This window comes from Vulpes vulpes, chromosome 2 (genome assembly GCF_048418805.1).
Source record: "Vulpes vulpes isolate BD-2025 chromosome 2, VulVul3, whole genome shotgun sequence".
Lineage (NCBI taxonomy): Eukaryota > Metazoa > Chordata > Mammalia > Carnivora > Canidae > Vulpes > Vulpes vulpes.
The window spans coordinates 156,251,052-156,269,135 of NC_132781.1; the positions used below are offsets into that span (position 1 = coordinate 156,251,052).

At 55.9% G+C, this 18,084-nt stretch overlaps 1 protein-coding gene across 4 annotated transcripts in view; it reads right to left on the minus strand.

Annotated features, from left to right (window-relative positions):
• The window catches only part of EPHB2 (EPH receptor B2), a 184,864-nt gene extending 167,330 nt beyond the window's left edge, over positions 1–17,534 (minus strand). For 2 of the 4 annotated variants that reach the window (XM_072750824.1, XM_072750822.1), the window contains exon 1: positions 17,370–17,532. In XM_072750824.1, the coding sequence (XP_072606925.1) occupies positions 17,370–17,430 (61 nt within the window). In that variant the 5' untranslated portion in view covers positions 17,431–17,532. Of the gene's footprint in view, positions 1–17,369 lie in introns of all 4 variants that reach the window. The other 2 variants (XM_072750825.1, XM_072750826.1) reach the window with 2 other exon arrangements.
• Between the last annotated feature and the right edge of the window lie 550 nt (positions 17,535–18,084).

Below are 18,084 nucleotides of genomic sequence, written 5' to 3' on the forward strand. Positions count from 1 at the left end.
CCCACTATGTGGCCCCACCAAGCTACTTCCCCTCTCTGCGTATCCAAAGCCTCCTCCATCCATCTAGGAGACTAGTCCCAGTGGGCTCCTCTTCCCAGGGGGCTGTGCACATCCAGCGTGTGAGCTCCTGAAGGCAAGGCCCATGATGCCTGATTCACTGTCAATCCCCCCACCCCCACCCTGGGGCCTGGCCCTGTGCCAAGCCCCTGCAGACTTCAATACCAGTCTGTTCAATTAAAGAGAGATGACGGATGTCACAGCACTCTGCCAACTGTCACCCAAAAGAACAAACAGAAGTGTATCCTCCTTTCGTTTATCCCGAGAACTGTTCGTTCATTCATTCATTCATTCATTCATTCATTCATTCATTCTTCCCCCTCAGTACATATTTACTGAGCACTTACTATGGGCCAGGCACTGTGCTAGGCCTGGGGAATCTAGTGATAAAGCAATTCAACAACGGTCCCTACTCTTACGGAATTGACAGGCTGGTGGGAGAGACAGATGAGCAAAGAAACACGCTAATGATTTTAAAATAATGACTTTGACAAATGCTACAAAAGATTGGCCTCTGGGGCTGTCAGGAAACTCAAGGAACCTTCCCTGGAAAAGTGGAGGATGAGTGAGAATTATCCAGGTGACGAGTGAAGGGAACAGCATTCCAGGGAGAGGGACCAGCCAGTGCAAAGGAAGTGCTGGAAGGGAGTGTAAGAGATGAAAGGTCACCTCTTAGATGAGGTGGGTGATGGAGCCAGCCAGAGAAAGGGCAGCAGCCAGACCGAGCAGGGCCTCTGGGCCATCGCAATGGCGAGTCTTTACCTTAAAGGAATAGGAAGTCATGGGAGTGTTTTAGAGAGACATGATGGGATCCAAAATCCAATTCCAGGTGATGTTCTCTTAACATAGGTCCATATGTGTCTGTGTCCCTGTGTAGCCAGGGTTGGTGGGGGGGTGGGTAGGGAGGTCAGGCTCAAATCCCCTAATTTGGAGGCTTCAAGGCAAAAGATCTTCTCCTCTCAGCATCTCAGGCAAAGGTGAGAACACCTGCCAGGACTGAGCGTTCCAAAGATGTCTAGGTGTCTGCCGCCTGAGGTCTACTCGCTGACTGAGGTCTGCCCAACAGAACAGTTGTCACAGAGAATTAAAATCTGCCCAGAAACTCAGGAAACTCTGCGCGGCTCCCCCTGTGATCCTAACTGGGAGGCATTACCCCGAGTGAGCAGATTATCAGGATGTGTAATTTCTGGAATAAACACAGCTGTGTTTGTTTCTCTGAGCAGTGCTCCAGACAGAGCGGCAGCCCGGCCGCCGCGTGCAGCTGGAGCCTCACACCTTGGGACGGACGCCATCGGGGAGAAAACACCCCTCCCGAAGGCCACCGGGTGCTGCCATCCAGGTGGATCTGTCTGGAGGCCAACTTGGGGCCCCTCAGGAAGCTAGCAGAGAGACCACGCCGGTGCCAGAGCCCCAGGAGAGGAGCTGAGGGTCGAACAGCTTCCAGAGGCCTTTTCTCTTTGGAATGGGAACTGGTCACCATCGGCGGGACAGCTGGCCATCAAGCTGTCAGCTGGGATGGTGGAGGGAAGGGGAAGGTCCCCCTTAGTGGGAGAAGTCCAGGTGGAAGGACCCTGAGAAGGCCACAGTCCAGCCCCGGAGCTTTCCAGATGGGAAAAACTGAGGTCTGGGGAAGGGGAATGGGGGAGAACAGACTACGAGACACCATATCCAGCTCTGCGCGGTGCCAGGTCCGGAGATAGGTCCCAGAAACACCAGGGGCTCACTCAGCTCTGGAGCAGCTGAGGCCCTGCAGCCTGCAGGGTCACACAGAGCAGGGTTGCAAGCCCAGCAACATCGCCCAGGAGCCCTGTGCCCACAGGCGAGTCATACAGACGCTCTGAGCCTCAGCTTCCTCACCTGTGAAGTGGAGATAATCATACCCACTCCGTGGGGCAGTGCTGAGATTAAGCAGAAGTCTGCACGTGAAAGCCTTTGTGCAGCATCTGGCACATTCGAAGGTGCCCTTAGTCATTCGTTCATTTGCTGATGATTGACATATATTATGTCGCAGGCACCATGCTGGATGCTTACAAACGAGATACAAAAATCCCTGCCTTTACGAAGCTTATAGTCTTACTGGGAGAAAAGCAATGACTAACTGATGTTTTGGGTCCCCCCCCCCCCCGCCCCTCGTTATTATAATTCTCATTTTACAGAAGGGTAAACTGTAGGCCAAAATGGTTAAGTCATTAAAAAAAAAAAAAAAAAAGTCCATTATTTATTTATTTATTTATTTTTTTTCATTATTTATTTTTATTTGACCTCGTTCTCAAAAGGGCTAGAGGCAGATGTTAAATGATTAATCCAAGTCTCTACGGCCCCCGGAAAGGGAGCCACGGATTTGCATGGTCTTATCTCCCTTGGGGAGAGTTTCAGTGGCTACGGACCCAGCCCCTAGGTCCAGGCCTGTGGCTGGCGTTGTGTGACCTCAGGCAGGTTGCTGTCCCTTTCTAGGCTTCAGTTCCCCCACATGTCCAGCTCTGGTATTTTGAATGTGGGGATGGTTCCCTGTGCGCCGCTCAGCTTGTCTAGGCTGGGTCTGTGGAGGAGCTGAACCCCAGCAGAGTGCCCACAACCCTTCCCCGGGCACAGAGGGATGAAGTGGGGGGGGGGGGGGGGAGGGGCAGGATGGGATCCCAAAGAGCACTCTAGGAGCTAGAGGGCTCCGGTGAGGGAAGAAGGGGCCAGGCAGCTGCCCTCTCCTGACAGGTTCACTGTGTCTGGGTCCCCACCATCCTGGCCCACTTCCCCATTATATTTGCTACATCCTGGCCCCTCCTACAGCCAGAGTAGCTGGGCAGGTAGGACTGCCCTACACCCAAGGTCTGGCTTATTGGAGACCAGACCTGGGAGGCCCCTCCTAGCCTCGCTTCCCTGGATGCCAGCCTCCGCGGCCACCTTCCTGAACCCTTCCCTGCTTTTGCTTTCTTTCAGTGGCTCCCTACTGCCTCCAGCACCAACTCCAAACACCCCACCTTGTACTCAAGGCCTCTCTTCCCTGGCTCAAACCTGCTCTCCAGCCTCACCTCCCATTTCTCTCACAGGCTTTTGTTCCCTGTGGCTTTGGGGAACCCGCCCTCTTCCAGTCTCCAGGTCTTTGCTCAGGCTGTTCCCACCGCTAAGAATGTCCTTCATTCCATTCCTTGTGTATCAAAAATCCTAGGTAGACAAATATGCCTCCCCCAACAACCCAGGCTGGAAGACATTTCCCCTTTGCACTCAATACATTCCATCATCTCCGAACCTGCTTTTTCATCTGTAAAGCAAGTGTTAATACTATTACACACAGTTGTTGAAGGGATTCAGTGAGAACACGTCTGAAAAGCAGCCAGTATGGTGCCTAGCAAATAACAGGGACTTGGTGGTGGGAAGCGGTTATGATGATGTTGATGAAGGAAGAGGAGAAAGAGAACGAGAAGGGGAAAGGAATAAGAGATGGAACAGAAAGAAGAGGAAGCAGACCTGTCCAAGCCTCCACTTGGATATAACTCATTGACATCAGAATGTCAATTGTATTTAATTCCTGTGTCCTTTAGCATCCTACAGGCTTTCATAAATGACTATTGACTCAATAGACGATGGATGGATGGATGGATGGATGGATGGATGGGTGATGGATGGATGGACAGATGGATGGAGGAATGGATAGATGGACAGGAGGAAGGTGGAATATGAAAAGGAAGGAAGGATGTATGGACAGATGAACAGAAGCATATAGGTCTGGAGGAGACTGAGTGTGCTATCCCAGAAGCCTAGCAGCATAGCATCCCACTGGCAGATGAGGATTCTGGGACCAGATGCCAAATCTGTTCCCCCTGGCTCCAAGCTCCTGTGCTCCTGGCCAGCATCAGTCTGCTCTCAAGGTTGAGCGAGTGGAAGCTCAGGGCAGCTGATGCCCAGGGGAGTTTCAGCTCTTCCTCCACCTGTCACCAGCCTCTGAGAGCACCAGCCCCTGACAGCAGGAACATATCTCCAAAAGTACGAGCCAAGTCAATGGGAAAATAGGATTTACTTTACAGAAATTCACTTTGGGGGCCAACTTCTCCGGAACTCCTCAGTGCAGAAAGTTTGGCAAATCTACCGTCAATGGCTCAGAAGATTTTTCCAAACCTGGGGAGTATGCTGTTTGTCAGCTCTTTCCAGGGCCAGAAGCTGGAGAATAAGGAAATATCACAGTCTAGATACCAAAGGGCATCTAGAGAGGTGGAGAACTGAACTCTGGTTTTGGCGTTTGTTAACTTTTCCATCCATCTATCTGCTCAACTATCTAAAATGTGCAACTATGCTGCCATTATCCAGCCAGCCAACCATCCAACCATCCATCCATCCATCCATCCAATCACCCAACCAACCTTCAAATTGTTCATCATTCATCCCACCATCTAATCCATGCAAATATCCATTCATTCATTGTCTATCCATCCAGCCACCCACCATCCAACCGCTAATCACTCAAGCACCCATCCAACTGTCAGCTGCTTTCCACTTATCCAACTGTATATTATCCAACCAGTATGGCTGATACGGTATGGTTCCAGGGAAGGCAAATATGTTGACTCAGTACACATATGATCTAAACTACACATTATTAGACAGGTATGTACAAGGTGCCACCAAGGATAGTAGACTCAACACTGCATATAGATGCAGGAAGGACCAGAGAGACAGGTCAGAGCAAGCTTCAAACAGGAGGAAATGCTCAAGTGTGGTCTTGATAAGCAGCAGAAATTAGCCAGAGAGAGGAAACCCAGGCAAGGGAGTAACATGAAATAGCATGATGGATTCTAGAAGTCCAAAGGCCTGACTCTTCATAACCAACTGGTTAACTGTGGACCATGGGCCAGTCCCGTTTTCCCAAGTCCACTGGACTCTGTAATTTCCCCTTGATTCCTAGAAAGAGAGAGCCACCTCCTACTGCAGCTGGAAGCCAAGCTGCCACCTGCTGACCTGAGCTGTGTTCTGGTGGTTACAATAGGGGTGCATCTGGGAGAAAAGTGGGTCCCCCAAAGTTGTGTGGAACAGGCTTTGCTGTCAAGCAAACACAGGTATAAATCACAACCTCATATTTTGCTCCAACTTACTTAATCTCAGAGTCTTTCTGAAAATGAAAAAGCCACGACTTAGCTCCCCACTTGGTCATGGTGGAAAGTGAACGAGGCAATCCAGGGGAAGTAAGTGGTTGCCTGGAGGTAGCCCTATTTACTCTTCCCAGTGGCTGCCAATGTTCAATGTGTGATCTAAAATATTGGTTAAGGGGGGCCTGGGTGGTTCAGTGGGTTAAGCGTCTGCCTTCAGCTCGGGTCATGATCCTGGGGATCTTGGGATTGACCTCTGCATCGGGCTCCATGTTCGACAGGGAGCCCGCTTCTCCTCCCTCTGCCTGCTGTCTGCCTACCTGTGTGCTCTCTGTCAAATAAAAATATTTAAAAATTAATTAATTAATTAAGATAAAGCAAAATTAAATTAAATCAAAATAAAATAGTGGTCAAGAATGTGGGCTTTTGACATACACGGATCCATTCCTGGTAAACACTACTTCTTTGTCCACGTCTGCCACTTCTGGTCAAATACACATATGAATGCACACATATCTGTACACATAGGGATGCAGATGGGGCAAAAACGATCACAACTACTGAATCTAGGTGAAGGACACATGGGTGTTCATCCTACTACACTTTCAACATTCCTGTGTGTTTGAAATACTAAAGAGAAGAAGACAAGAAACCAGCTCTTTGTTGATCTGTCTTGAAGTCAGGGTCCCTGAGTATGGATTCTAACTCCATGATTTTCTGTAGGCAAAGTATTTAGTGTCTGTAAGCCTTAACTCTTTCGTCTCTAGGATGCAGGTAACCGTTAACACCTAAACACCTTGCCTGGTCTCTAGCAAGCCCTCGATAAATGTCAGTTGAGAAGCCGAGGCTGGGAGAGGTTCAGTAAACACTTGCCTTTCATACATTATCTCTTTTAATTCCCCCCAAATGCCACCACAGGGCAGGTGAGGTCATCTCATTTTACAGATGAGAAACTGAGGCTGGGAAGGATGAAGCGACTCAGCCACGGTGATACAGCTGGCGTGGGGAGGAGCCAGGATCCGAACGGTCTGCCTACCTCCAAAGTCTGGGATCTTCCTCCGCTGTCTCCTGCCTCTGCTACGTCCCTGGACCCAGGCCAACGAGCCATCAGAACCCTTTCAACTCCAGAAGGGAGTCCCAAGCTCTGCTGGCATGGCTGGGCTTCCGGGCCGGCTCGGGGACACCCAGCGTCAGGGCCTCCTTGGCAGCTCGGGGGCCCTTTCGGCTGTTCTCCCGAGAGCCCCAGGAGCTGCCATCCGAGGCCGTGGGGAATGACAGCTGACGCTGACGGGGGACAGGCGAGAGGATGCACCGGCCCGGGCCCTGACTCGCGCAGACTCCCTGGGCCACGGCCTTTCGTGGGTTCTAGAAAGGCCCCGCGGGCTCTGGCCGACGCTGTTCCCAGGCTCTGCCTCCCTGTGAGAGGCGGAGAAGCCCCATTCAGGCGGGACGCATCCCACTGTGCGCTAAGCCGCTTTCTCCCCACTTACACGTTTCAGATGCTTTTTGTCCTTCCGGCTTCCCATGGACTCAGGCCAAGTGACAAGTTGGTGCTGTGGACATATGTCGTCGCCATAATGGGAGTGTTGACCTCACGCTCTCTCCCCGCTGCGGCCAGGCAGCTCGCACCCCGCCCTGGGCCTTGGCGGGCCCGTTCTCAGCCACACAGGACTCGGGCTCCCCGCGCCGCACGCTCAGGGGCCGCCCATCCGGACCCTTGCACATGCTGCCCCGCTGCCTGCGACGCCTGCCTGGCCGCTTCCTCCTGGCCCCATTTCACAGGGGAGGAAACGGAGGCTCAAGGAGGGAAGTTAGAAGGGCCAACGTCACGCCATAGGAGCCGGAGCCAAAGGTCCAACCTGGCCTGGAAGGTTCCATTGCAAGAGCGCGTGCTTTCCATTCCAACAACTCTGCCCCAAAGAAGAGACCCAGAGGGAGACATGCCCTCTGCCTCCAAACGCGGCCCACACCTGCAGGAAGGGGCTTATGCTTCTGGGTTGTTCCGGAAGGCAGGAAAAGGAACCGGGGAGGGAAGTTACGGGCAAAGAAATTCCCCCAACTCAAGGTTAAGAGGCATTTCCAACAACTTCACTACCTACCGTCTGCGTGACCGTGGGTGAGTCACTGCGACTCCTAGAGCCCCAGTTTCTCCATCTGTAAAATGGAGATAACGATGCTCTTGTTATTTCGCTCCCACCCCGACACACCTGAGCTACAGCTTGTTAACTGCCAGCCGGTGAGCCAGATCAAGCCAGAAAACACGGTTTTGTTTGATCAGGACAGTGTTTTAGAAGAAATTGAGCAAACATTTAAAAGCTCATCTTTCCCATAAACACCAAAACTCTGAAAATCAGAAGATGTGGCAAAATTGAATCCCAATTCCAGCACGGCGACCTGGTCAGGAGAGGGTTGCACCTGGCTTCCTTGGAGGACACGCACGGGCTCCGGGGCACTGCTGTCTGTCTAACACGCGGCTCACACTCAGAGCTCAGGGTCGCCCACCCACCCAACTCACCACTGGCACAACATCTCTATGTGCTCTGGACCAACCTGGGGTCCAGACTTCGATCTGACAGCAACAGGCCAATGCCTCTAGACTTCTTCACTTCCACCACTGCTTCTCTACTCCTACGGTGGCCCTTGGCCAAGGTGGGAGTGACAAACTGCAGTTACAGTTGAACGGAGAACACAGTTGCTCCTTGCCATCACCTTCTGAGGTGGGTGAAATCATGATCCTCCATTCACAGATAAGGAAACTGAGGCTCCGAGGGGGGACGTGTCCTGCCCCCAGGCCACAGGGGCACCTTGGTCCCATTCTCCAAATCTGGTCCCACCAGACCAGGGCCCCCTTGTCTGGCCTCTAGCCTCATGCTAGATCTTGACTATCTATGATTCTGGCTGCCGTTTTTAGTCATTTGTAATTTACTGCATAAATATCTATTTTGTGCCTATCATGAGCTTTGTGCTGAGCATGGGATAAGGTGAAGTGTGGAGAGCCCCTTGCCCCCTTAGGGGAGACAGATAACACTGGAAGCCAGTGCAGGGAGACAGTGCTGGGGGTGGAGTGGGAGGGAACAGAAGGTAGGGAATGAGGCTTCTGGCTTCCTGTTACCCGCACCCCTGCACCAGACTATAAACTCCCCGTGGCAGATTGTCTCCAAATATGGCCACCAACAATGCCTCCCATTGCTAAACACAAAACCACTCTCCCATTAAGGGGGGAGTAGTCTAAGACTAAGTTTGGACCATAGGTTGGCTCGCAGCACATGGAGATGTGTGCCCATGGTGAAGCGGGCGGGTGGGGGATACCGAGCTCTAAGCATCCCCTCCAGAGACGTGTTGAAGACTCTGGGCAATGAAGAGTCAATTTTTATGGGTTAAACCATTGAGCAAGAAATGGGGCTTTCCTGGGAGCACGTGGCTGGCTTAGTTGGCAGAAGGTGTGACTTTTGATCTCAGAGTTGTGTGTTTGAGCCCCACGTGGGGTGTAAAGCTTAAAAAAGAGAGAAAGACAGACAGATAGAAAGAAAGAACAAACTGACTTTCCTTTAACAATTGAGCAGAAAATCAAGCCCACTCTATTTCCCCCCACCTGGAACCTGATGAAGAAGCCTGGGATGACCCTGAGATGGCTTTGTGACCTTTTTTTGGCAGCAGGGGGGATGTTTTGTGATGTTTGAGCCTGGGTCTTCAGAGGTCTGGGCAGTTTCTGCTTCACCATCCTGGAGAAGGATGGTGGCATCCTGGCTCCATGGAGCCAGCCACCATGGAAAGCCAAGTCAGTCTGGACTGACGGCAAGAGATCCTGAGGAATGCGATGGCGGGGCCAGCCCTGCCAGCCCCACCAGGGTCTCAGAGAGGTACGGGAGGCCACCATGGACTTTCCGGCACAACCTAGCTGAGTATGGGCTCATGAGTGACCCCAGCTGACACCGCACGCAGCAGAATGAACACCCAGGGGAACCCAGCCCATCTACTGAATCAGAAATAATAAACCATCGTTTTAAGCCAGTACATTTTTGGTGTGACTCGTTAGGCAGCAAAAGATAGCTGATACACTTTCTGGGAGCAGAGTCCTGCACTTTCTATAGCTCTCCCCTCCCCTGCCTGGAGCCTGGCACTAAGCATTGAATCTCAGAGCTTAGAAAGGGCCGCCCAGACCCCTGAGTCCCACTGCTTCACTTTATGGAAGAGGCAGGCCCAGAGTGACGGGCCTGAGAGCAGGGAAGCAGTTTACTCCAGATCACACGGAGAGATGGGGGCAGATCTAGGAGGAAAGCTTGAACCCACACAAATGTGGAATGCGAGTTGGTAGCAAGTTACCCCTAGCACTCCTGCTGTCTGCAGAGGCAGCCACTCTTCGGCTCCAGCCAACTGTGGCCGTGTGGGACGTGGGCCCAGCGAAGCCAGATTGTCTGACTTTTCACAGAAGCCAGAAAGAGGATTTCTCTCTAAAAATCTCTTGATTTTTAAATGTTGGCTAAGAATTCAAGTTGGATTGATGATCTCTGGGCCATTGAGACTGGCCCTGGGCTTCAAGCTTGGTCTGGCTGCTGACCCTGTACAAGCAGCATTGGCACCACCCCCACCAGCCTCAGTTTCCTCATCTCTAAAATGGGCCCCATGGCTCCTGCCCACTCACTGGGTTGCTGCGAAAACCCGATGAGCTAATGGATTTGGAAGTACAAGCTACAAATGGCCCTGCCGCTCAGTTCTCTGTGGAAGCGCCCCTTACGATGTAACGAGTTAACACCCGATTTGTCTAAGTTAGAACAACATTATTCTGGCCATTATGACAGAGATTGCATTTTTATGGCAGGTTTGTGAGTTCCAGAACCCTCTCGCTTGCATTATCTCAGGATGTTGATGGAGTCGGAGGCTGGACGGCTGCCCTGGAGACCCTCACCAGAGCCAAGCCCTTCCACTGAGCTGGGTGGCACATTCCAGAAATGGCTGGAGTGGCAGTGAAGAAAAAGGGCTCTGGAGTCACCCGGACCTGGGTTTGAATCCTTGACTCCACTGCCTCGTTTTATGTCCTTGGGCTAAACCCCTGAGCTTCCATTTTCTCATCTGTAGAATGGGCATCGTAATAATACCACCTGGTGGGGCTCTTGGGGCGACTGCAGCAGATGACACCCACACAACGGTAGAGTGTCTGGCACAAGAATCGATGGCCCTGATCATTATCATGGCACAGAAGTTGGTGCCTGGCAGGCAGAGGGCCAAAAAGGAAAGCATGGCTCTAGAGGATCCTACTACTTTCCTGAGATTAGGAAGGCAGACCTGGGGGAGGGATGGGTCCCAGAGACAGAGTCTGGGGGTGCCTCTCAACCACCCAGGAAGAGTCAGAGCCTTGCTCCATAAGGCTCAGGACTTACTACTGCATCTCCAGTCTTTCCCCACAGTTGAGTGAAGAGGGGTTGAGAGAGAGATGGAGACGGAGTCCCCCTAGTCAAACAGCACCCACATTCCCCTCCACTCTGAAGCCAATCTCCTGTCGGTGTCCAGCAATAACAACCAGTTAAGATTTGCTGCACGCTCATCACACTTGAGGCCGCACTCAGCTTTATCTTTTATGGATTAACACACTCATTCTTCACAACCACTTCCAGAGCTGGAAACTACCGTTCTCCCTGTTGTACAGTGGGGGGGGGGGGGGGGGGTGCTGGGACTCAGACAGGACACCGAGCAAAGGATGGTCTGACTCTGGAGGCCCTTCCTGTAGCCCCCAGGCTATGTGGTTTATGGAATAAGAGAAAGGCGGTCAGGGCTAAGCTAAAGGGCTATGGGATTTCGGAGAAAGGAGCAAGTACTCTGGCAAGGAGTGACATTCGTAGGACATTTCGTAGGAAAGGACAACCAGTGAACATGGGCCGCAGCCACCGGGCAGGCTGCACTGCTGAGCATCTCATTTAATCCTCGCCAGGATGCGTTTCCATCTCCATTTACAGAGGACGAAGCCGAGGCTCAGCACATCCCTTGTTCAAGGCCACAGAGCAGGTGAGGTCTCCTCCCTGAGGACACCCCCACCCCCAGGGGGCTGCAGCAGGGCAACAGGTGGTTCCAGGAAGCTCACCTGGCGTGGCCCGGCTAAGGTGGCCTGGGCAAGCTCTCCAGGTGACACAGGGGCGCCAAAGAGACAGGTGTCCCTTCTCCCACCCTCCAGAAGGCAGCTGCCTTAAGAGGCCCTTTAGGGCTTTCAAGCAGCCTTATCAGACTGAGCTGATCCCAATCAGGAAGCTTCCAGGTGCTGTCACATCAACGGCCCGCCCCGCCCCTGGGAGCTGTGCAAACATCCTTCCCTGCCCTCCCCCAGCCCAGCCTCTGTCCACCAGCAGGCAGGCAGCCCGGGCAGGTGGTGCTAACTCTGATTGATTTCGCTTTATTTCAGTCTTTTCCAGTTTCCCGCTGCGGCGTCTCTTCCTCTTTCCCAGGAGTCCTGTGTTTTATCCTCTGGGGAACAAATCTGCCTGCCCAATGGACAAGCCCAGGGGAACGTGTTAAAGATACACACTCCCAGGCCGTGTTCTTGATCTACCAAACCTCCAGCGAAGTCAGGCAAGCAGGCCAGGCCCACCTCTGCCAGGAGGCCGCCCTGATCTCCCCCCTCCACCCAGGGAGGGAGCACAGCTCCCCTGCCTTACCCTGCCCAGGCCTCCTGTCACCAGCCAGCTCCATCCGCACCTTCCTGCAGGGGTCTCTCTGTGTGCGGGGTCTGACCTGTAGCCTTAACTCATAGGTGAGCTCTGGGTGGTACAGCTGCCCAGCTGCTACCCTGGGCTTTGCGGAGTGCCCAGCACGGCTGCCCGGAGACCCTCCCTCCACTCCTGCTCTGAGGCTGATGCAAACCTTCACGAATTTGAGGGAGGGTAGCAAAAGCACCAGGAAGGACAACCTCGTGGGAGGGACGGGGGGTGGGGGCACAGCAGAGCAGAAGGACTGGCTGGCAGGGGTGGGAGCGAACCTGGGATTCCAGAATTAGGGGAAGCAAGCCCCCCACCGTACGCCCTGGCGTAGGCTGGTGTTTTCACCATGACTGAGAAATTTCTGAAACTAAGGACCTTCTTCCTGGAAAAATCTGCATTAATATCCCGTGTCCAATGATCATTTCGGGCTGATCACAGATCCCCAGAACTAAGGAGGTCTGCGGAACCCTATTGAGAGTCCGTCTGGTATAAGAACCCAAGTACCTGCTCCCAACAAGGCCCTGGAGGAGGAGGCAGAGACGGAGCTCTGGGCCCACCCACACTTGTGGGGTTGCCATCCCGAGACTGGGGGATGCTGGGAGCCTGAGCGATGAGTTGAGAGAGACACTAGGGTTGATGTGTTGCCTGGACAACCCAAATGCCAAAAGGGGGGCCAAATTAGGACACGGCCATCACTGACTACACCTACACTCCAAGGAAGGGGACCTCACAAGGGCCAAGAAGAGCATCTAATGTTCACGGCCGTGTGCCGGAGTGCCTGACGCTTCATGTGGGTGTCCACAGAAACCCCTGGGGGAACGGAGGTCCGGGGAACCTGAGTTCCTCGCCCAGGACGCAGCACGCTGGCATTTAAACCCAGGTCCGACCGCCCTCGAACGCCGTGTTTCTTCTCTACCCAACCCTGTCTGTGAAGCCGGGCGGGCCCCATTCCCCACCGGAGCTGGAATGCCTGCCCCCTCCCCGGCACCTGACACGAGCGAGGTGCCCACGGATGGATGGGAGAATAAATGAATGAATAAAGTCAACTTGCCTCTGAATTCTACAGCATTTGGGTTTTAAATCTAAGCCCGGATTTCCTGGCTAAGACGGATACATGAAAGGAGCCTCCTTTAAAAATGAAAAGCAGAAGAAACAAACATAAAAGGAAAACCAATTCCAAATTAATCCCACTGAAGGTCGCTGGGTCTTAGGGAATGCCCAAGAGGTGGGCCCAGTAGAGAGCCGGGGTGGGGGTAGGAGAGACAAGTGTGTTGGGGGGCTGGAGGGTGGGCTCCCTCAGCCCTCACAAGAAGGGGACCTGCTAGCACAGAGCCGCTGCTCACCCATTTGACTCCTCAGCCCTGGATGAACCGTGACCTGTGACCATGTCCAAGCCAGCCCCTTGGCTTCTCCCTCCAGGAAGACTTCCTTGGTCTCCTTCATCTCTGTATCATTCCCCTGATTCTTCACATAACACAATGCGATAGATCCGTTCACGCATTCACTCAACATACATTCAGTCAACGTTCCTTCGCTGACTGTGTCATTCAGTTACTGGGGACCCATGGGACTCGGCACAGCTCTAGGCACTGAGGATGATGCCACAGCAGACGTGACTGATAAAAGCCGCTTCCCTCCCCGAGTTTATCGTCTAGTGGGCAAGGTGGACTCCAGACAAGGAAACTAATGAAACTCTGAAACCGCTTCGGATGGCCATGGGTGTCAGGAAGCAAAACAAAGCAGGTGGGTTAGAAAGCGGCCGAACGAAGTCTGTTTTAGATGAGGTACTCGGGGAAGGCCTCTGGGGAGGTGGCATCGGAATTGAGCTCCTCTTCCCACAACTGTGGACATAAAAATAAGCCAGGTGAGCTCTCTCAGGGAGCTTACACTCTAGCAGGGAACAGACAAGCTGACCTTTTCTCAACTGTGCGGGGCCGGGTGTGGCTCATCTGAACATCCCACACCCTGGATGTCAGAGATCTTTCCAGACGCAAATCTGGCCAGGTCCCTCAATGGCTCAAGAACCTTCAACGGCTCCCCACGGCCCTCACCATCAAGTCCAAATTCCTCAGCCTACCGTCCTAGCCTTTCAGGACTTGCCCTGCCCTCATTTCCAGGCTCATCCCGCATTGCTGCCCTCGACACCCGGCTCCCTCAGATGCACCCAAGCAAGTCCCCAGTCCGAGCCTCCACATCCCTGCACAGGCTGCTTCTCTTTCCAGGTAAAAGTCTCCTCATCCGCTACGTCTTAAAGGCAACCTCCTTAACTTTTGAGAACACAGTTCTTTAGCGTGACAGGTGGCTGGGGAAGTCTCATTGCAGGGAGAATGAAGTAGAGGACGAGGCAAAGAATAAAGCCATAAAAGAGGAAATAGCCCTCTTCCATCCTAAACTGCCTCTGCCGCCCCAGTGGCGCACAACTTCCTCCTGGCAGCACTCTGGGACACACGTATCACATTATATGTGCCAATGTTTTCCCTATCAGCTTGTCCCCTATCTCCCTGCTCAGCCCCACACCGGCCAGAGGAAGCTCCATAAATATTTGGAGACCAAAGGAGCAAATGCACGGAGACCGATTTTCCCTAGACTTCAACCTTTGGATTCCATCTAGTGGCTGGTCTGTCACTGGCCTCTTCTCCTGTTGGATGTGTCCCCAGGGCGCTTCCATCCCTCACTAAGCCCCCACTCCAGATGCTGCAGACTTGTGTTTCCCTGGAGGGGGGGGTGTCTCATGGTTCAGGGGAGACATTAGGTTCACTGTACCAACCCAGGAGTCCCCCATCCCCCAATACACATATGCCTTCTCTCCCCTCTCTTGTTCTGGGGGTTTCCTAGGATCTCAGTGCTCGGGACAGCCTTGTAGCAACAGAGTCGGAAGAGCGGGGAGGGAATGGGGTGCGGCCATGTGACTCGGGGGATTGGGAGCTTCAGGGGAAGCCCTTCCAACACCCCAAGCTTCAGACGTGAAGCCATACATTCTGCTGTTCCCAGTTGAATCCAGTCTTTTCTGGGATGTGCTACAAGCATCCCTGCACCTCATCCTCCACCCCCCTACCTCAAGGCCACACACAGTTCTTCAGGGTGGGCTTTTCTCATTTGTTATGTGGTCTGAATCTCACAAACACCCCCATGAGATAAGGTGGGAAGGGGATGATCATTACGCCTTCATCTGACGAGAAAGATACAGGCTCAGAGAGAGGAAGTGGGTGCATATATCATGGGATCCCAAGAGATCACCCAGACCATTTTACACACGGGGAAACTGAGGCCCCCGTAAGGGAGGGAGCTGGCCCAGAGTCCCAAGTAAATTAGAAGCAGGGCCCTTGGCCTCCACCTCACACCATGTCCCCATCCATCTGGCCAGCTCCTTGTTAACCCCTGACAGATTAGATTCCTTGGTGTCTTGGGGGTTGGGGGGCAAAGGAAGAGCCTAAAGCAAGGTCTGGGGTGCCCTCCCCCACCCTGCCCCCAAGCAGCCACCTCCTCCTGTGATGTCAGCGGCCCATCGACCGGGTGTCCAGGGCCCACAGTCCAGCCAGGCCACAGCCCACCAGATCCCAACCATCCCCAGCCAGGGCCACGGCCGGACAGGCACGGGCCTTCCATCTACCCCACGGTAATTAAAAACACACCAGGCCTCTTCCAACGCGAGAGGGGCCAATTTTCTTCCCCTCCAGCACCGCTGACTGCAACCTAAATAGCAATATTTATGCCAAGCGCCCCATAATACTGTAAACATCCCAATGTATAGCGGGCCAACACATGAGTCATTTCCCCAAAGCCATAGTTAATAAGTGGTACCTCAGCCATATTCCAGGGAGCTCCAGCCAGCATCCAGGCCTCAGGGCTGCCCTCCACACCCAGGGCCCCGGGGCACCCTCAGTGCCCCAGTGGCCCCACTCTGGGAAACCACAGGCAACCGCCAGATCCTCCAGGAGCCAGAAGACAGCTGCCTGCATTCGAGAAACTGCCATCTAGGGATACCCCTGCACCCCCAAAGTGTGGTCACTCCTTTACCAAGAGAAGAACTAAAGTTATAGCACAGGGTCCCCCCAGACCGTTTGCAGAGGCCACAGCCCCACGCCTGGTCTGATCAGGTTTTTGTTCTGGGGCTTGTTGGTATGTTTTGAGTTGCAAGAGGGGAAGGGGCTCTCCACCATCCCAAAGTGGCCTGAGAGGAGGGCACATATGCTTCACTCCTCAGCCCGTGGGGGCAGATCCTGGAAGGGGTCGCCCTGCCGTGGGAGAGCCAGCCATACGAACAGAGCCCAGGCTTCAGGGACCTCAGACCTAGGCTCTGTTTTTACCACCCAAAGGCCATGGGTGAGCCACTGAGTTCTCTGAGCCTCGGTTTCCCTTCTGCCTAAAAGGGAGTAACAGTCATACCCACCTGGCTTCCGTGCAAGACTTACTTGGGGGAATCCAACAAAATTGTGGGTGGGAAAGCACTTTGCAAAGCTTAAAGTACCCTTGTCAACCGTACAGCACGTTGTAAACCAGAGAGAGCTGCATATAGTGCGAAGTACTTCATAAACCGTAAAGCGGTTTGGAAACTGTAAAGTGCAGTTCACATGAGAACCATTATTCACGTTCATTCCTTGCCCTGCAAGCTTGGCCATTTCTGGTGGACACACCCAGATCCCACGAACTTTCCCTCCAGAGCGAGCTGGCTCGGGGGGGACCCGGCCGCCACCCCGACCCCTTGGGGGCCGGGCGGTACCGACGCCCGAAGCCCCGAAGCCACGAAGCCACGAAGCCGCGGCGAGAGGGTGGCAGCGACCCTGGCCAAGCCCGACACGGGGCGAGAGCATCTGGGCCGGCCCTGGCGGCAGCTGGAGAGTTCCCGGGGCTCCCGCGGCCACGCCGGGCTGTGCGGCCGGCGGGGCGGGGGCCGCAGGGGTGCCCGGAGGCCGGCGCGGGGAGGGATGCCCACGGCCCGGCCCCCCGCGCCCCCCCGCGGCCCTCCCGGGGAGGGGACCCCATTGTACGCCGCGGGCGATGGGCAGGCGGCGGCGCGGGGGCTGGCGCGGGTCCCCCGCTCGTCCCGGGGGCGCAGACCGCGGGGCCCCCACCCCGGCCGGCCGCGGGGCCTCCCTGCCTCCGCTCGCTGCCAAACTTTGCAGCCCCGACCGCGCGCCGGGCCCGGGGCGGGCGCCCCTCCACGCCGGGGCGAGGCAGGCCAGGCCCGCGCGGGGCGGGCGCGGGGCGGGCGCGGGCGCGGGCGCGGGCGCGGGGCGGGGGCGGTGCCCGGGCCGGGGCGGCGGGCGCGCGTGGGCACCCCCGGCCCTGGGCGGCGCTCGCCCGCTGGCTACAAAGCCTCGGCAAGATGGTCCCTTCGCCTCCCCCTGGCACCGTCCACCAGCGCCCGCCGCTCCCCGGCGCCCGCGCTCCCCGCGCTCCCCGCGCTCCCCGCGCGGCCGGACACACCTCCCCGCGGCCACCTGCGCCGGCCGAGCCCCCGGGCAAACTTGGCGGGCGGCGGGCGGACGTGGGCGCCGACGCCGGCCCGTGCCCGCCGCTCCCCGCCCCCACCGCCCGCCCGCCCGCTCACCTTCCACCGCGGCGAGCAGCGGCAGCAGCAGCAGCGCGGCCCCCAGCCTCCGCAGGGCCATGGCTGCGCTTCCCGGGGCCTCGGGCCGCCGCGCCGCGGGACCCGGGCGGCAGCGCGCGCCCCGGGCTCGGGGGGCCGGGGGGGGCCGGGGGGGGCGGCGAGGCGCGGCGCACACACAGCCGCCGCCACCGCGCAGCCAGCAGAATGAGCCATCCAGCCCGGGCAGAACGGGGACCCGGGCTCCGCCAGCGCCGGGCACGGCCCACCTGAGCCGCGGGCGCGGGGGGAGCCCGGCCGCGCCGCCGCCCCCCGCGCGCGCCCGGGACCCCGCCCGGCCGCGCGCGCCCCCCGAGCCGGGCCCCCCGCGCGCCCGCGGAGCCCCCGGGGCCACGGCGCGGGCGCAGGGCGCAGAGACCTCGCGCGCGCGGGCGCCGGGGACCCCGAGCTCCCCCCGCGCAGCAGTGGTCTCTCCCGGCGCTGTGGCTCCTCCAGATAAAGCAGCGATTTCAGCCCAAATGTTTCTGAATTTTTATTGAATGCTGCAAAGCCGGAGAGCGTCTGGCGCGGCTGACAGGGGCAGGGAGAGGGGACCCCGGGGGGGGGGGGGGGGGGGGAGGGCGGGGAAGGGGCTGCCCAAAGCGAGGGCTGGCCCTACCTGTCAGGGCCGGGAGTGCCACCCCCTTGCCTCAGCCCTGCCACCCGGGTCCCTGCGGCT